This window comes from Cebidichthys violaceus, unplaced genomic scaffold, assembly GCF_023349555.1.
Source record: "Cebidichthys violaceus isolate CVI_PGR_0920_01 unplaced genomic scaffold, fCebVio1.0.p SCAF_83, whole genome shotgun sequence".
Lineage (NCBI taxonomy): Eukaryota > Metazoa > Chordata > Actinopteri > Perciformes > Stichaeidae > Cebidichthys > Cebidichthys violaceus.
The window spans coordinates 456,093-475,000 of record NW_027176968.1 but is presented as its reverse complement, the minus strand read 5'-3'; the positions used below and the strand labels follow the sequence as shown (position 1 = coordinate 475,000).

At 40.0% G+C, this 18,908-nt stretch overlaps 2 protein-coding genes across 2 annotated transcripts in view; one reads left to right on the top strand and one right to left on the bottom strand.

The window, feature by feature from the left end:
- Positions 1 to 47, bottom strand: part of ppp2r3a (protein phosphatase 2, regulatory subunit B'', alpha) — a 56,719-nt gene extending 56,672 nt beyond the window's left edge. The window contains exon 1 of the mRNA XM_068702357.1: positions 1 to 47. This exon is cut by the window's left edge and continues 174 nt beyond it. The gene's annotated coding sequence lies outside the window, so the exon portion shown is untranslated.
- Positions 48 to 10,952: 10,905 nt separating this feature from the next.
- Positions 10,953 to 16,033, top strand: LOC137866453 (neutral cholesterol ester hydrolase 1-like). Its single transcript, XM_068702381.1, has 5 exons — positions 10,953 to 11,149; positions 12,584 to 12,839; positions 13,369 to 13,438; positions 13,716 to 13,887; positions 13,977 to 16,033. The coding sequence occupies exons 1-5, from the start codon at positions 11,009 to 11,011 to the stop codon at positions 14,595 to 14,597; spliced, it is 1,260 nt and encodes a 419-aa protein (XP_068558482.1). The 5' UTR covers positions 10,953 to 11,008; the 3' UTR covers positions 14,598 to 16,033.
- The last annotated feature ends 2,875 nt before the right edge of the window (positions 16,034 to 18,908 follow it).

Below are 18,908 nucleotides of genomic sequence, written 5' to 3'. Positions count from 1 at the left end.
TGATTGAGCGTGTACGTGTGGGAATATCTGTGTATGTGTGTGTATGTGTGTGACAGCTCATGGAGAGAATGAGCAGAGAGAGGAGAACCGGGGAACTTAGGGGGAGTTCCCGTTAACAGGCAGGCGGGGCGGGGAATAGAGCAGAGTGACAGGCTGGCCAGTTTTTAGGTTCACAGCCTTGTGTATTTGTATTCAGCATGTATTAGTACCAGAGGTAAAAAAGGAATATATACACGAGCCCAATAATGTTGAAATATGTGCCCTTCACATTTCTTGTTAATCCAATTGTATAGAGTAAATATAGGCTACTTTTCTCTGGTCACAGTCTTTGCTATAAACTTAAATTTGTAACTAACTTATTTTCATTATTGCTCAATCTGAGGATGATGTTCTCAATCAAATTGATTAACTCGTCAATAAAATAAATATCATATATTCACATTTAAGAAGCTGAAACATGTGAATTATGTGGCATTTTTGCTTAAAAAAATACTAAACTTCATTCAACTTCACTTCAAATCATTTTCATTAATTGACTAATTTCTCCACAATTAATGAAACTACACAATAGCAGGGCTGGGTAACCTTCCAATACCAATGCTGATGCCTAACAATACCTAATTTTGCATTGCTTCACACTGCGGAATATAATTCTTGGAACCATTTTTCTTTATTAACAAAATGTGTGTTCTCAAACTTCTCAAATGCATTGGTGTAAAGCAGCCTTATGAGAACGTGGACACAGCAGGCTTTAATGTTATGTATAGTCATAACTAAAAAGGTTGTTTTGAAAGTTTGGAAATGCTCATTGATACAGCTCCCGTCTTTATATGGAGGAAAGGAGTCCTCATCTTAATCATATTAATTATAAATGTGTTAAGGTTAGGGGTCCTTTTATGGATAGATATACCAGAATGTAACCAAATAGTGTATGTTGATATGGGGGCCTCTCTTGAGCATGGCTTGATGTACAGTTTATTTGAAGTACCTTTAAAATCATTAATTATTCGAGCATGTGAGATATTGTGTGAAAATGTCTACTTTAATCACAGACTCACTAAATCAGTGTTACTCTGTTTTATAGTTAATCAACAACAAAACATTTTCTGTGGTGCATGATCTTAACAATATTGTAACAACCACAGTCTAATAGAGCGATATTTATGCCGTGGGCGCCTTTCAATGATCAATGAATTATGAATTATAAAAGTGAAATGCAGTGTTCAGGCAGCAGGAATAGTTGAACCACACAACTTATTTGGTGAAGTGCAAGACTTCTTTGCTCAAAATCTGTGTTTCTATGGAGACCAGGCAGTCGACTTACAGCACGGACTGCAGATCATGATACAGTTTTTGTAAATGTAGACAGGTAGCTGGCATGTGTAGTGTTCAGAGCAAGTGTGGAGACTCCTATTATGCATGACCTTTGCTATTAGACCCACACGGTCAAAAAGGGGGTTGATGGGACTTCTGTGTCCTCCATCAATGTTATGAGAGTTAGTGGGGACGCCGGCGCCACTTGATCATAGACTTGAAACCACAGTTTTAGCAGATGACACAAGAGGAGGGGGTAAAACTAGCTAAAACGGGGGATATGGTCTGTGGTCGCGTCGTTGGTGGTGTGAAGTTACCGTGCCGATGAGTGAGAGTTTAGACCTGCTGATGGACGATGGACGGTGGATTTGATTTAAAGCACCCCAGCTCTTTACACACACACACTCAGATCCCTCTACAAATCCTGATGGAATGTGTCTCCTATAACAACATTACTGTCACAAGGCCTCACGTGACGAGGAGGGCCTGGTGGTGTGTCTGGAGTCTATATATTCCTTGAACGTTGTATGCGTGTATCTACATGCTGGACAGTACCTTGCTTATCAACCATTACAGAACGATGACAAGAAGAAGTTGCCTAAACATTAAACACTTACACAATGAGTCCCTGATGCCAGCAAAGAGCAGGATACAATTTTATCCTGCATCTAATTGTGTTCGCTATGCCCAAGAACAGTTCCCAGATTCATTACCTCATGTATTGACTAACAGCAATAAAGTGAAACGTCAAAGCTTGTTTTCCCAAATGATAAAAAAAAAACATTTTCTCATTTCCCACAGAAATATTTGGATTTAATTGCACAGCTTTTAGATGTACAGTCGTTTAAAAATAAATAAATAAACAAACAGTGGACATATATATATATATATATATATATATATATATATATATATATGAAGAGTTAAGCCTAGACAGCTAATTCTGGCTAATCTTGTCACATTAAGAGAGAAAATGCAACTTTAAGTGTGTTGTTTTCCATGAAATGAAGTGCTAAAACTGCCAAGTGAAACTAATAAGCAGCTGGAGGCTATAGCTTTGTTTTATAATGAGTGTTAACAAGCCTTTGGTGAATGAAATCTAAGGAGTGGAGTATCAGCTTTATTCCTAAAAAAGAAAAACTAAAATTCCAAAAAGATGCCACCGCTGAGAGCTGCAGCACAGAGCTGAAAAATAGATGGAGGTGAGGGGGCTGGAGGGGTAAAAAAAAAAAAAGGCGATGAGGGTGCTGACACATCTTGACAACATGGAACAGGGAGTGTCACTCAGCACCTCACACACCAACACACATACACTACGAACACACGCGCACATATACGCTGTACATGAGAGCTTGCCTGCAGGACGAGGCATCTGGATCTAAGCTACTGCTGAAAACAACAGATGCCAGAAATACAGCATCACATACAGAGCCAAGGACAAAGAGGTCACACAATCACACACACACACACACACACACACACACACACACACACACACACACACACACACACACACATCACAGTTCAGCTATCCAGGCCTGAATCTGGCGGACAGAGGTGAGCTTATTACGAAGCCACAGTTAATGAGACCCTCGACTGCATGTGCATTTTTACGACGTGAGCCCTCTTGCCTGTATATGTGTGTGCGCTCATGATCAGCAGGCTGTGTATTTGCATCTTTGTGTGTCCTTGTGAGTTTGGGTTTTGTCTCCACAGGAAATGTCAGTAAAAGGGGAAGAGTTTTATTAGAGTGTCACATGACACCAGCTGTCTAAACTGGCCCCCTTCTCCAGACCAGGAAGCTGTCTTCCTGCAGATGCACTGCAGCTTCTCAACATCTCAAGGTCCTCCAAATGTTCTCATCATCTTTGCATGTTTGAGCCACTCAAGCTACAAATTAGCTTCAAGCAATCCCACATGCCACAACCACAGACATGTGTGCTAATAAACTGGCAATCGCTCACATATTTACCATGGGGATTCTGAAGATGACCTGTACCTCATGTTTGTGTATCTGCTTATCTATCTCTGCATCTCCTCTGGTTACTGCCTACTGCATCAATCACACCCTCTCACCGCCGCAACAGCTGTGTCTTGTCAACGTCTCTGTGCAGCTGAGGGCGAGGGGAGGAGTGCGAAACCGCGTTTAACAGCCTCGGTTCTGGCTGAAGGGATCGTGGGGAGGGGGGTGGTTTGGTATAACAGAACATCAGGATCCCATTTAAACCAGTGGGAGGCTCATGGGAGTGGGACGGGGCTGAGTATGCCAAGGAGGAAGTGGGAGGTCAAGGGTGTGTGTGTGTGCATGTTGGTCTGCAGGGTTTTTTAATGCATGTTTAATCATAGCTGCTATGCTAATCCCTGCAGCCTTATGAGCTCTGCTGTGTTTTCTTTAATGTGGTTGTTTTTATTTGCCACTGTTTCTATTGAAGAGTCTTAATGAGGTTGTGTGTGTGTGTGCGTGTGTGTGTGTGTGTGTGTGTGTGTGTGTGTGTGTGTGCGTGCGTGCGTGCGTGCGTGCGTGCGTGCGTGCGTGTGTGTGTGGCGAAAAGGCTGCAGCTCTCCGCAGCAGAAAGAGGACAGCACTGTCTTCATGCACCTCCAGGTTAAAGGTCAGGGCTGAGGCATGTGACTGTCCACATCAGTCCCTATTTGACACTTGACCCTTCACCTCTCTCTGGCCAGGCCGGCTGCCAGCCTGATGCTTTTTCCAAACTGTGGGTCGCACAGACCGAGGAAGCTGATGTGGTATTGATTGATGGCTACAGTGAATGGATTACACTATCCATCTTCAAAAGTCCAGGATCCCCAAGAGGCCAGTGGAAAACTTGAGTCTGACAGTAGATATGAGCTGGAGATGGTGGTGGAAAAACTGAGTTGAGAATGGAGGGGAGGGGTTGTGGAACTGGTGTTGAAGAGAAGGGGGAAACTTTTCCCACCTCTGAATCAATTAATGTGTGTCTGGTAGAGACAGCAGATGTTGTTTTCACTTTCTCCATCTCTTCCTTTCATTTACAGTAAAACAAAGACTTTAATTGATTCCTGAAGATACTGTTAGTCAGAGCCTGTCCCTGCTTCTGGTTCTTCTGTGTGAGCATTTAATACCGCAAATTACACTCGGAAAATCTAACAAACTTGTTGTTTACTGGCCTGTGCACTATGACTCATTTCTTTATCTGTTTTTATATAAATTATGTGTAAAGTTTGTGACAAAGGTCAAAACAGAAGTAAAATGTAAAACAAGACAGCATACTGTACAGAAAAATGACAATGCCATCATTATCATGTTTAGCAGGTATCATGATTACAATGTTCGCCATGTTAGCTTAACATATTAGCATGCTAAAATGTGTTAATTAGCACTAAACACAAGAAGTACAGTTGAGGCTGATGGGAATGTGATTTGATTTGATAGTGTTTATTTCACCAAATTGGTGAAATAAACACTAAATAAATAAATAAAAAAACACATTTTAACAATAATGGCACTATATGAAGAGTTAAGGGATCACCACAGTTAGTACAATTCAACATGAGGGGGACGTGACCATCTGTACCAAATTCTATGGCAACCCATCAAATAGTTGTTAATACATTTCATTAAAAAACAACAATGTCAACCTGCTGAAGACGGTAGAGGAAAAGTCAGGGGATCACCAAAGGCAGTAAGATCTATCTATCTATCTATCTATCTATCTATCTATCTATCTGAAAACCATGTTACACAATTCAGTCTAAGATATCATAATTATCCTGCTTCCTCTTGTTTTGCAACAGTAATTTCAACAGCTTGAGGCCAGTTCGACAAAACCATTAATTACATAAAACACATGTAGCAGAACAATCAGTGCGTCTGTCTGCTTCTCTTTCTTTTTCTGCATGTAACATATCACCAAGCATAAACGGTATACTCAATAAGCCATCAAACAAATTAAGATAATGCAAACTATCTATTCACAAGTGTTTATACCATTTTAAAACAGATTAGCAACATCACATATTAATGCTTTTGCTGTAGTTTGCTGGAAACTATGAATACAGATGATAAAGCAGAATGCTGAAGAGCAGAGATGTAGAAACCGCAATAGAGATAAAGAATTCAAAATGAAACGATTCCACCCTGCTAAGATGACGACTGTGTGTCTTCTGCAGCAGAGCGCATTGCCCTCGACCAAATAAGAACACTGTGTACTTGAACGCCTCGTACCAACTATAATATGCCACCCAGCACAAATCCGAGTCTGCTCCTGTTCCCGTTCTTTCAGATGTGACACTTTGCTTTGCAGAGGGCAGAGTAGCAACAGGTTGTTGTTTGTCATTTCAGAAATAGAGTCTGTGTTGCAGACGTAGCACACCAACTGGCCTGCTGTCCATGACATTTCTGAATACCACAAAACATTATTGTCCCCGTTTGGTTGTGTGTAGTGTGTGCCAACATACGTATCTCATATGTGAGGGTATTTTAAATGGTCTATTAGATCAAATATAAAATCATAGCTTTAACATTTTTTACAATTGAACAGATTAAAAAAGAAAACATTTCCAATTTGACTTATCACACCTGAAATGCCCAAAAAGTCATGTTTCCTATGCCACACAGATTCTGCTCTCTGTCATGACTCTTTAGACCTGTTTTACAACACCAAGCCATTGTCATGTATGTGAGCAGAGCAGGTATTCTGATTTATTTTATTTAAGTAAAAGTGACAATACAACAGATTCAAAATACTCTATAACAAGTAATATTGCTCTATCCAAAATCTAAAAAGTCTCAGAAGTACCTCAAAATTGGATTAATATAGTATGTGAGTAAATGTACTGTAATTGTACCACTGATTAATTAATTAATTCAAAAAGTGACAGTGAAATTTCATCTGTAAAGGATGTAGATGATGTTCTATCTTGGTGGCTGTTGTTAGTCCTCACCAGTGTTGCTTCATGAGATCAGAGAATAGGAATCCTACCAAACTGCAGCCTCCATTTTTAGTATCAAAGACTCACTTCCTGTCAGCGTGAGCAGTGGCTGGTAGTTTCCTCCAATACAAAGATTAGCATCTGGTGGTCCTTTTAAATTCATGCCAGCTAGATTTTAGGTGAAATATCACGTTATTCTCCTGTTGGCTTAAGCGGAAACAAGTGCCGACACATCTAACACCGGTGGCAGGTTATTGTAGGAGGAAATCGTCTGTTTCTGATGATTTTCCAAGTAAGCCTTTTTCACACCAGGTGTTACTTATAGCATTAACAATGGCATTGTTACATTCAAGTAGATAAGATAAGATCAGATAAGATAATCTTTTATTAGTCCCACAGTGGGGAAATTCACAGGATCACAGCAGCAAAGTGGTCAGTGCACACAAGATGCAGAGTAAAAAACAAGAGCAACAAGTAATATAAATAAGTAATAAACAGTAAGAATATCAACTAAGTAAAAAAGTACAAAAAGTTCAAAATCCACAGTGAGTATAATTAAAATACTAAAATATTATAGAGGGTATTTTTATTGCAGTGTGTTTCTATTGCACATATTTTTGGTGGGTTTTTTTGGTGTTGTGTGGTCTACTGGGAGCACAGCTGGTTATGCAGCCTGACAGCAGCAGGAAGGAAGGACTTGCAGTACCTCTCCTTCACACACCGGGGGTGAATCAGCCGGTGGCTGAAGAAGCTGCACAGAGCTGCCAGGTCGTCCTGCATGGGGTGGGAGGTGTTGTTCATCAGGGATGATAGCTTAGCCATCATCCTCCTGTCTCCCACCACCTCCACCGTATCCAGTGGACACCCCAGCACACTGCTGGCCTTCTTGACGAGTTTGTTCAGTCTCTTCCCGTCGGATGCTGAGATGCTGCTGCCCCAGCTTCTAGAAGATGGCTGATGCCACCACAGAGTCAAAAAAGGTCCTCAGGAGTGCTCCCTGCACTCCAAAAGACCTCAGTCTCCTCAACATAGAGTGCTTGTATGTGGTTAGTCCAGTCCAGTTTATGGTTCAAGTGAACACCCAGGTACTTATAAGATCTCACAATCTCAATGTCCGTTCCCTGGATGTTCACTGGTACCGGAGGAGAGCGTTTACCCCGGCGGAAGTCCACCACCAGCTCTTTGGTTTTACCAGAGTTGATCTGAAGGCGGTTCCGCTGGCACCATCCTATGAAGTCCTGGTTCAGTTCTCTGTATTGCCTGTCATCACCGGCGGAAATGAGGCCGACCATTGCAGATTGATGCCAGATTGGTAAGCAAACTGAAGTGGGTCCAAAGATGAGCTCAGGCAGTGATTAATTTTTTATTTTGCATGATTTCCATATGTGCTTTTCCTACTGTGATATGTCCTTTTTGAAAAAAGCCTGTTATCAAAGAAGAGGACCTGAAGTATAGCTCCACCTAAAAAGTCTAAATCCTACATATGTACAGGCTTCCTCTCATCCCTCAGCATCCCAGTTAAATCGTCTCTCCCTCACAGAAGAGCAGGGAGAACATTCCTGATTTTACATTCACATTAGCCAATCAAGACGATGTAAACGACCTGTGAAAAATTATTTTAGTGTCTTCTGAAAGAGATTTAAAAGACTAAGTGAAGATAGAGATATCTTGCTTGAGTTAATGCAAAGGCAGCGTCAGGAAAGAGGCTGAACGAGACAGGACTACCTGAAATGAAAGGTTTTCCATTTCTGCATTCAGCATTTAGTCATGTTGAATGACCATAAGTGTAATTCCAGTCGGTGACACAAGAGAGGCCCTCTCTCTGCCCTCCATACCACAGACTGGAGGGAGACGCCAGACCAACACACAGGAGGGAGGGGGGCAGCAGGAAGAGGGAATTTTAATGCACACTTTTTAAGCCACACACACGCACACACACACGCGCACACAAAAGCACATATATCACATTAACGTTCACAATTTAAGCTTTCTGCTGACGCTCTCATTCAGACGGCTCGTTGGACAGAGAGCAAGTCAAGCATCTGTGGCTGACTCACAGCGATCTTTTGAGTGTGAAACCTGATGACCCCCAGCAGGATGTAGGAATTTAAGATGACCGCAAAGAATTTGTAGTTCTGTGCGTCATGACAAACACCAGCTGTTGTCAGATGGCAATATGTTTTAACAGCAGAAAAAATATCATAACATCAAATTTCAATCTTCAGCACAATCCACCTTGTGATGTTGTTGCCAAAATATGCAATAGAAAACTAAATTACTTCTTCTATCTATAACAAGTGGCACTGTACGGTGTCATAAAACATATATGTAATCCTTTATTAGAGGTTGACATTTTGGGAAACACGCTGATTTTCTTTCTTGCTGAGAGTTAAAGAAGAAGATTGACATGTCTGCATTGTCAATATGAAGCTGGAGCGGCCTTATTTTGGAAGAACAGATTTAGGTCTTGACATCCCTCCCAAGTTTGTATATGGGGTCCATCATTCCACCTCAACTATGCAAACAACTACAGAGTTAAATGTTTTCCAATATGACCAGTCACATTTAGATTTACAATTCTCGTCAGTTTTTGAAAGCAGATATTCAGATATCAGTATGACCCTCTGCAGCTATGTCTTCTCCTGAGAACCCCACTCTGGTCTTCTAAGAGGCTAATCTGACATGGTCTGGTGGTCGAGCTGCTGTGTTTTGGAAAACCAGTCCAGTGCAAGGGCTCAGATCCTCATCAGCTGTGATGTTTGTTTACATTCTCACTCAGGGCCGCAAGGGACAGACAAGCGGCCATTTCAAAGTTAAACCGTGGGAAGAAACAGGGCGATAAATAGCACACAGAGAGAGAGCGAGAGAGAGAAAGAGAGAGAGAGAGAGAGAGAGAGAGAGAGAGAGAGAGACAGCAACACTGAGCCCAGTGGTCTAACATGCATAACAGGTCAACCTGACCGAGGAATTGCAACATCCTTGATTTGATTTTGGCCGGGGACCTTTGTCACATGACTCCACTTCTCTCTTTGAACTCATGTTTTGTGTAAGATCAGCTCCTGTACTCAAATACAAATCTTAAAAACAACAAAACCAGTTGACATCATGTCAAATCATTGCTGTAATCAATTACAAATAAAAGAGATGCAAACAGCAAGTTTTCAAGTGTTGACAAGCTTAGCTTTTTCAGTGGTGTCAAATTTGCTGTGATTGGTGTGTTCCAGTGCATTGAACACCAAACCTGACCAAAAAAGAAAAGAATGACCTTTAATCGGACAGAAAAGTAAAGAGGTAGAGGGAGGTAGTATGATCAATAGCCAACGATCATGATGAGCGGGATCTCTGTCCAACAACTTGCACCACTAATCCATTCCAGAAAAACTTCAGTCCAGTATTGATGTGTACACATAAAAGGAATCAATAGCCAGTGAGAAAAGCACTTCTGACTTTAACAGAGCTACAGAGCCCTGACTTCACGCCACATCATTCTCCTGTAACTGACCTTTACAGCATTAACAGGATTTCTTCAGATTAATATGTTGTGTTTAAGAATGAACTTTTCTTTGCTTACATTAAATGTTGATGCATGTTTGTAGGATTATTACATCATTAGGTGCATATTTTTTCATTAACAGGAAATTGCCAAATTGAGAGTTGTAACAGATGTGTAAAGTAGCTGTTGCAGAAGAGATAGTGTTTTATACTCACAGACATATTTCCACCAGATTGATCTGCAATATAAAGTCAACTCTATACTGCCATTCAAGTGATTCTGCATTTACCAGTCGTTGCTGCACTTTAATTACAGACTGTACTTTCTTACATTGGAAGATGTAAGCTCCAGATGTGGTTTAGTTAGACTTACATTAGGCCTTAAACTATAAACACTACATCATCTGAGATGATACATAGAAGATAAATCAATGGGATACTTTTTTTTTCAAAACAGTCAAAACTATTATTTTCTGTTATTAAAGTAGGTATAATTGATTAGCCAACTATAATTTTTCGTGGATTTTTATCTTGCAACATATGATGAAACTATAGATAAAGCCAGATGTGTGGAGTCCTGGCTGCACTCTGCAGCTCTATTGTGCCTCTCTGTGGTCACATGTGTGTAATACAACTTTGTAGCCACCTGAAGATGGAAAAACTCATTTCCCGGATGCACATTCGTTGCTGCTACGTAGCCTTCAAAATAACAGTGCCAGTCTTGCGAAAGAAGAGACGCTTTTGGGCTGAAAAAGACGACAACCAAATACTGTGATTTGATTTTCTAATTGGAGTCAAATCTACCAATAAAAAATACCTATAGGCTGATAGAATAGGCTAGTAGCATACCTAACATTTGTTAGATAGTGATTTACAAATGGGCAAATGTAGCTATTGTTATTTATATATTTAATAACTAATTTTGAAATTAGAATTAGCAACCATATTTATTAACTGTAATGTGAACATATATCGTTATGAATGACTGCTTCATTTATAACGATATATGTTATTCAACCAGATCTGAATTAGTTAAACCAAATGTTTAAAAACGTATCAAGCCATTTAGTTTACAGACACCAGGCTCAGAGTAAAACGGGTGTCAATAAAGGTTTTATTTTGAAGATTTTCCAACGGAAGTCTGCATGCTTATCGGTCCAATGAAGTTATTCGTAGCGCCACCTCCGGAGCCTGGTTGGACCTCCCAGGCCCTACAGAGACAAACCCAGAGAGGGTCAGGTGCAGCCAGCAGAGTCAGTCTAAAGATACTAAAGCGGTCAGACACAAGATGAGGCTGCTGCCAGCTGTTGTTACGCTGTCACTCACTGTGGCGGTCGCTTATTACCTTTACATCCCGCTGCCTGATGCCATCCAGGAGCCGTGGAAGCTCATAATGATGGATGCTGGATTCCGAGCAATGATGCACCTGGTGAGACGGATGTTTTGCATTGGGAATACATTGTGGTACATGTGCTGTAGTTGAGCTATACTTATGATCTGATCTGCACAAATAAAAGCTAATATTATTTATAGCAGTTGTTTTCCACATGAAAAAGGTAAGTTGCATGTACTGCATACTACTGTAATTGTGGCAAAGACACACCTCTTACCCTAAAACAGTGTAACACACGTTGCCTTTGCAGACATGGACTTTAAACCCACTCACTTAAGCCATGTGTGGAATAATATCACGCCAACTTTAGCTCATTATTTTTGCATAATCAGTGTCTTACAATGTGTATGTATTGAAGCATTTTCAGTGCAGATGTCCTGACATATACATGAGTTTACACACAGCCGTAAAATGAAAACATGTTCTGAAACACCTCAGCACTCTGTGCTCTGTAATGGACTGAAGTGAGCACAGTGCTTCTCTTTATTAGAAGGTCTTTTCAAGCTGTTATCCATGAAGGCACGTTAGTAACAGCAATGTGAAATGTGCAAACCTTGTGAAAGAGCTTTTCCAGTAAATTTACACTTAGATTGTGAAACTGCCACGCTGTTTGTCACAGGACTAATCTGTTGCAAAGCAGCCACCATGGAGTTTATTCTAGATCAGTGTGACGACAACAAACTCCTCACCTTCACCTTTGTTCTACATTTTGTAAATGGTACTGCAGGTGAAGAGTAATGATTCCAGTTATCTCTGTCTGAGGGAGTTTGCAGATTAATGTTCTACTTATAAGGACTTGTTTCATGTAATAATTAATCTCATCTTTCCTTTCTAAATATTAAGTGAAAAAAAAAATAATAAACATTGCGATAAGATTAAATAAAATCCTACTGGTCTGTCTTTGTTATTTAAATATATGTGCTTAAATGTGATCTTTTATAACATTTACTATGATTTACTGTATAAGAAGAAGCTCAAATGGTTTTAAACTACACTGTGATAAAGTGCTCTTTTTTTGTGACAGCATTGTTGGTTTTTAGTGAAATGTCTTGACAACTATTAGATGGATTGCCATACAATTTGGTACGGACGTTCATGTCCCCCATGATCCCATTCAATTTTCAATTCTGTCTGATATCAGGCAAATAAACTTCAACCTAAGGAAGTGATCAAACTAATATTATTATGAAACGTTAAGGAGATGTCTTTGTGTTGCTGGCTGGTTCAGAATCCCCACTGTGCCAAGCAGCTGTGTCTGCTGGCCTTGGCTGAACCAGACTATTGAAACAGTCTGAGATGTTTGTGGGGAGGAGGGCAGACATACTGAGACACACCAATAAGATACAGTGCAGAAGGACAGAGGTGACTAGGTGAGACAGTTGTTTCTCAACTCCCTGCCAAGAGATGAATTTCTCCTGCGGTTTTCACTGTACGCCCCAAATATGTCTTGAATGTCCTTTCTGTCTTCAGGCCTCTTTGAAGGCTTGGCTGGGCTTTGACCATTACATCACGTCAATCAGGCAGTCCATGGACGGTTTTGACGGCATGGTGGGGGGGCTGCTAAGTTCTGAGTCCGGCGGAGGGGTCATGCCCGGAGTCAAAGTCAGCGACATCACTTTCGCCGGCGTCCCGGTCCGAGTGTACGAGCCCCCGGCTGGAGGAGAGGGTCATCTGAGGAGAGGGTTGATATATATCCACGGGGGAGGCTGGGCCCTCGGCAGTACCAGTGAGTACGGACAGTCCTGCTGTCTTTAAGTACAAATAGAAGAAATTAGGTCAGAAAAAACAACAACGTAAATGGTCAAAACTTGACAACATAGAAGTATTTTACACATAATCACAAGTGTTTTTTTTAACTACAGGAGCAAACATTTCACGCAGCGTTTGCAGCTCATTGTGCACATTATTTGTCTTTATAATTATTGCTCTTAGCTCTGTATTAATTTGGAAAAAGGCAAGCTTTGTTAGCTTTGTATCATTATTGTGTATTTTAAAAGCGTTATCAACTATAAACCCAACATTAAGAACTTAAATTTAGCTCCTTGAAACCAATTGAGCAACCGAACGGATTGCTAATATTTGTTTTATTAAATGTGATCTGTTACATTTTCTGCCTTAAAGGGAAATGATTTGTCCAGATTCTACAAAAGTTTGTGTTGCAACTTGTGTGCCTTCCAGTGATACTTAATAATTCAGCTGCAAAATATTTTATGTGCACTTCTCCACACTCCTCCACCTCTCTCTCATTTCCTCAGAGAAGGGGTCGTATGATACAATCAACCGGATGTTGTCCGACGAGCTCAACACTGTTGTGGTCTCTGTTGAGTAAGTGTGCAACGCCAACCTGCTATTGCTAAATGTTTCTGCTCATAGAGACAGAAACACACCTTAAGAAATACACAAACACATTCTCAGACATTAGAAAGCTCCCTTCAGAGCCACAGAAGTGTTTTCAGTCATACTCCTATAGACAAGTGAATTGATCTTCATGTGCAAAATTGGTGGCGTGACCCTTTAACTACAGAAAAAGTGCTTACAGTCACATTCTCCAAAGTTTTCTCCGCCTGCAGTAAATGATCGTTTGCAACCAATGTCTGTGTAGGTATCGTCTGTTTCCAGAGGTGCACTTTCCAGTGCCGTATTTAGACTGCCTCGCTGTTGCCAAGCACTTCCTGTCCCCAGAGGTCCAGGCCAGGTATGCTATCGATCCTGAGCGTGTGGCTGTGGCAGGTGACAGTGCTGGAGGAAACCTGGCTGCTGCGGTCGCTCAAGAGGTAAATACCGATGCAATGTCCTGTAGGAAAGTGTGCACTGTATATAAAGATCAGAAGACGGAGGCCTCATGTTTTTTTTATTTTCCTAGATTTCTACAGATGAGACTATGAGTGTGAAATTCAGCGTTCAGGCGTTGATCTACCCAGTGCTCCAGGCTCTGGACTTCAACACGCCCTCCTACTTGCAGAACCAAAATATACCCATCCTCTACCGGGCCCTCATGGTCCGCTTCTGGCTGCAGTACCTTGGCGCTGACCTCTCCCTTCAGTCCCAGTGGCTGGCCAACAACCACAGCTCCTTACACGACACGAACATCACCCCGGAGCTGAGGGCGCGTCTAGACTGGACCGCCCTCCTGCCCCCGAAACACAAGCAGAACTACAGGCCTCTGGTTGTGAAGAAGGGTTCACAGGGGACAGGGAAGGAGGTGCCGGGGCTGCTGGATGTAAGGGCGTCACCACTGTTAGCAGGACCAGAGGTTTTGGCTAAATGCCCTCGAGCGTACATCCTCACATGCGAGTATGACGTGTTGAGGGATGATGGCCTGATGTACGCACGGCGCTTACGAGACGCAGGCGTCTCAGTCACCAGCGACCACTATGAGGACGGCTTCCACGGATGCCTCAGCTTTATCACCTGGCCAATGGAATTTGATGTAGGGAAGAGAGCACTCCGGGGTTACCTCAACTGGCTGCAGAACAACTTGTAAGAGTGTGTATGTGTGTGTGTGGTGCAAGTAAGTGAAAGGCTCTTTATGGGTGCATGTGTGTGTGTGTGTGTGTGTGTGTGTTTCATTGATACTGCTTTATGAATCATAAACTTGCTAAGGGCTAATACATCTGCTCTTTGTTTAAAAACACAAGCTCAGGGCCCTCATGTTCTTGCAGATACAGACACACACATACTACCTTGTTACATATGAAGCTCTGCTAGCAATGTAATATCTGCCTGCAAGGGAGAAGGGCAGATATGTTAACATTAACATGGCTAACACTGTGACCAGCTAACTAAAATTCTTAAAAGACGCACAGCCACAAGCTTTCCACTAGTGTAATGAATCTGCTTCCACTGGGAGGAAACATGTCGGTTCACTGATTTCTATCCCCACCACAAACACATGAGCAATATATGTCACGTTTAATACATTTTATACTTAACTTTTAGAATAAAACAAACAAAAGTTCACATCAGCAGTTGTTTAAACTGTCTGATGCACTTAAGACAAAAAAAGTAACCCAACAAGTTACTCCTCCACCACTTTGGCCTAGATTGAAATATCTTAACTATTGGATGTATTACTATGAAATGTTCTGAATCATTTGTAATAACTGTGGTGATCCCTTAACTTTTAATTATCATGTCAGAATTGTAATTTGCCCAATCTTGTTTTTCATCAACAAATACCTGCAAAACGAATGACATTCCCATCAGCCTCAGCAGTACTTTTTGCTGATTATCAAATGCTGGCATGCTGACAAACTAAACTAAGATTGTGGACATGGTAAACCGCTTCTGCTCAGCATTAGCATTACTAGTATCCTCATTGTGGGCATGTTAGTATGCTGACATTAGCATTTAGCTCAGTAGCCTCACAGAGCTGCTTGCATGGGACAGATAACATTTGTAAATTCTATATTTTTAAGTAGGGGATTTATTACCTTTCTTGTGGGCTTTTGTGTGTTCAACCAGCTGTGGTATACACCCATCTTGTGCTCCCTGCACTACAAGAAGGGGATGTGTTCCCTGACAGAAGATGCTTGACAATCACGAACAAAATGCACTATTTTCTTAATTTTCATTCCATTTGTTATTCATTGTGTTCTATTTACAGGACATTTTATGTACCTGAACTTGCCCTTATTCTACTACAAATTAAATGTTTTGTGATTTAAATGCCTTATGGAACACAAATGAATCACTGAAGTTGCAAGCTCACTCAACAGTCGTCCCACAATTAGTAGTATATCTGAGGTGCAACATTTGCTTTATAAAATGCAAAGATTTAAATTCAAATAACTTAATTTTACTTCTAAATTTAATTTTCACATTTTAAACATTTCATGTGGGACACACACTTCCTCTGTCTCTGCTGCTTACTGTTGTGATTTTTGAACAAGCTGATGAATAAAAAAATGTGAAGTCATACTTCTAAGCAAAAATTGTTCTGTTCATTTTCTACTTTCCAGGTACACCGTTATTAATCATCAGCCTGTGATGTTCAATATATAAAATGCTATTTTGTTACTCAGTGTATTTCCAGAATGCCTTTTAACAACCACAATAGTACACATTTTAATTATTAATTATTTTTAATTATTATTTCAGAAATAAGGTAACAGGCTGACATTCAGCTGCAGTGAATCACAGCGAAAAATCCTCATCGTGCATAAAAACTATGCTTGAATTAATGCATTGGAGCTGCTATTTGGTAAACATTTAGTACAATGTATACATTTGTTTAAAAAAGTGTAAAAACTAGAATTTGAACAAGAAATGAAAACTGACTGAATCAAAAAAGAAAATGCCCGATATCTTAATTTAACATTGTTTACAGGGCCTCTGTGCAATCAAACTGATATAGTTATAATATACCGCCTTAAGCTTATTGTGTTATATCACTATATCTATAATACATAAAAATACTCGTGTTTATCAATTATCCCGTGGATATGCTTTCCAGCTATTACAATATAGTGGAAAGAAATGAAGAACAGGGTGGTTTTGAGGACACAGCTTGTAAATAGTTAATTCATGTTGCATGTGTGCTCCACATTGCTATCACTAGCGAATGCAAAGACCCTCCCAGAGCTCTAACATCGGGATCAGATATGCTTTTGTTTCTTGTGCATTTCTGTGTCACTAAAACCAGCAGGAGCAATAATCAGTGCAACACCCCCCTCTAGTGGACCGACATGAACATGAACCTTCTATGGTCTTAAACTAACACACATTTGGTAATCACAGGTGGAACCAAGTACATTTGCTCAAGTAACCCATTCTACTTAGGTACAGCTTTGAGGTGCTTCCAGAGGCAAATATTGTACTTTTTACTCTGCTGCTACTACTACTACTAAAGTATAACACATCATTATAGATTAAACTACCCAATATATATATATATATATATATATATATATATATACATATATACATATATACATACATACATATATACATACATACATATATATATATGTATATATATATATATATATATATATATATATATATATATACACGTATATATATATATATATATATATATGCATATATATATATATATATATATACGTATACGTATATATATATATATATATATATATATGCATATATATATATATATGCATATATATATATATATATATATATATATATACGTATATATATATATATATGCATATATATATATATATATATATATATACATATATATACACTGTATATACTTACTTGTCTGCAAGTATACATTGCTGATAACCCTTCTGTAATTTAAAGCAACATTTTGTTTTGAATGCAGGACTTTTATTTGTAATGAAGTATTTTTGACATTGTTGTGGTATTTTTACTCTGGTAAAGTACCTGAACTCTACCTCCACCACTGTGTGATATTACACTTGGAGGGCATTGAACACATCCTTTCTTGATACCTAAATCTTATATTAAACTTGATGTTAATCCTCATACCTGCATGTCTAAATGTCATCCTTATCCTAACCTTGGTCTAATCCTGACGTTTTTTATTCGTTTATATAATTAATCTTTGGCCAGTTTACCTGATTGAACATTAGAAATGATAAATGATATATGGAGCAAATGAGTTAAATATGAACCTGTACAGGCTATGTTTCTATGTTCCCTCATTCACATACAGTAGTTTCCTATCAGGGAAACACCCTTCCACTGACTGTGCGGGTTGACACACGAAGTCACTGGCAACTGTTTGCGTGCATTGTGCCTCTGTAGCATTTTTCAGCACTATAGTCTTTGTTTTATAAATGAGACAATGAGCAGCTGTAGTGCTCAGATGGGAATTTAGGGAGATTCCATGACTTTACCGAGAGGAACGTGGGGAGGAGAAGCCTCGGGGGGAGGGAAAAGGGGAGTGAAGAACAGAGGCGGGTGGATGGAGCGTGCTCTGTCCTTTAATTCCATTATACTGTAGGTCTTCTGGGTGATAGTCAAGCTCTTCCATCCAGGGGGGAAACTGCTTTCTTTTCCTGACAAGCAGCACTCCTCTTTGAACAAACTATTTTCCAAACACTAAATCTGAATTCAGTTACATCAACAATTGGAAACAGGAAAACACAGAGTCACCGAGTTTAACAATTTCACAGTACTGTTGCGTGTTCCTCACAGGGAGTCATTTGCTCAACATTTGTTCCAGATATTTTCCAGGGTTTTAAAGTTACAACTCTCCAAAGGTATTTAAATAGCAATAGCTATTCAATGTAATTACATTTTGTAATTACCTTTCTACATATTAGTTAGCATTCCAGTGATTGATTCGAATTGCCTTCCCATGCCGAAGGGATTCACAGGAAACAATGCAGCGTTAGTTTGTAATTTTATCTCATTGCTAGCTGCACTTTTTACGGTTCACTCGCCCACAGCCGAAGAAATAGATATAGAAAAATAACATCCCTATAACATCACAACTTGTTACTTTAACGTTTTGTTTTGGGTAAGGATTGTTAAAGAAGATATAAAATGTTCATTTGTGAGCTTTGGAGGTGCTAGTTGGCAGCTTTTGTTACCTTTACACAGAGCCAGGCTAGATGTTTCCCTGTTTCCAGTCTTTAAGCTAAGCTAAATGGCTGCTGGCTGTAGTTTCATATAGCAAACATGAGTAGTGTCAATCTTCTCATTTAACCCTCGGCTGGAAAGCAAATAAACATATTTCCCCAAATGTCAAACTATTCCTTTAAGCTTTAAAACACCAGAGGATTAAAGCCAGTCTGGGCCTGCTGCACGGGGACATGTCTGACAGAGGTCAAAGGCCACTGGCAGATTGGATCTAAGA

Bases quoted from the DNA above. Each gene is read 5' to 3' on its own strand.
- LOC137866453 (XM_068702381.1), top strand. From the start codon at position 11,009: ATGAGGCTGCTGCCAGCTGTTGTTACGCTGTCACTCACTGTGGCGGTC. The intron at 12,840-13,368 runs GTGAGTACGGAC...TCATTTCCTCAG, and splicing joins CTGGGCCCTCGGCAGTACCA to AGAAGGGGTCGTATGATACA. The intron at 13,888-13,976 runs GTAAATACCGAT...TTATTTTCCTAG, and splicing joins CTGCTGCGGTCGCTCAAGAG to ATTTCTACAGATGAGACTAT.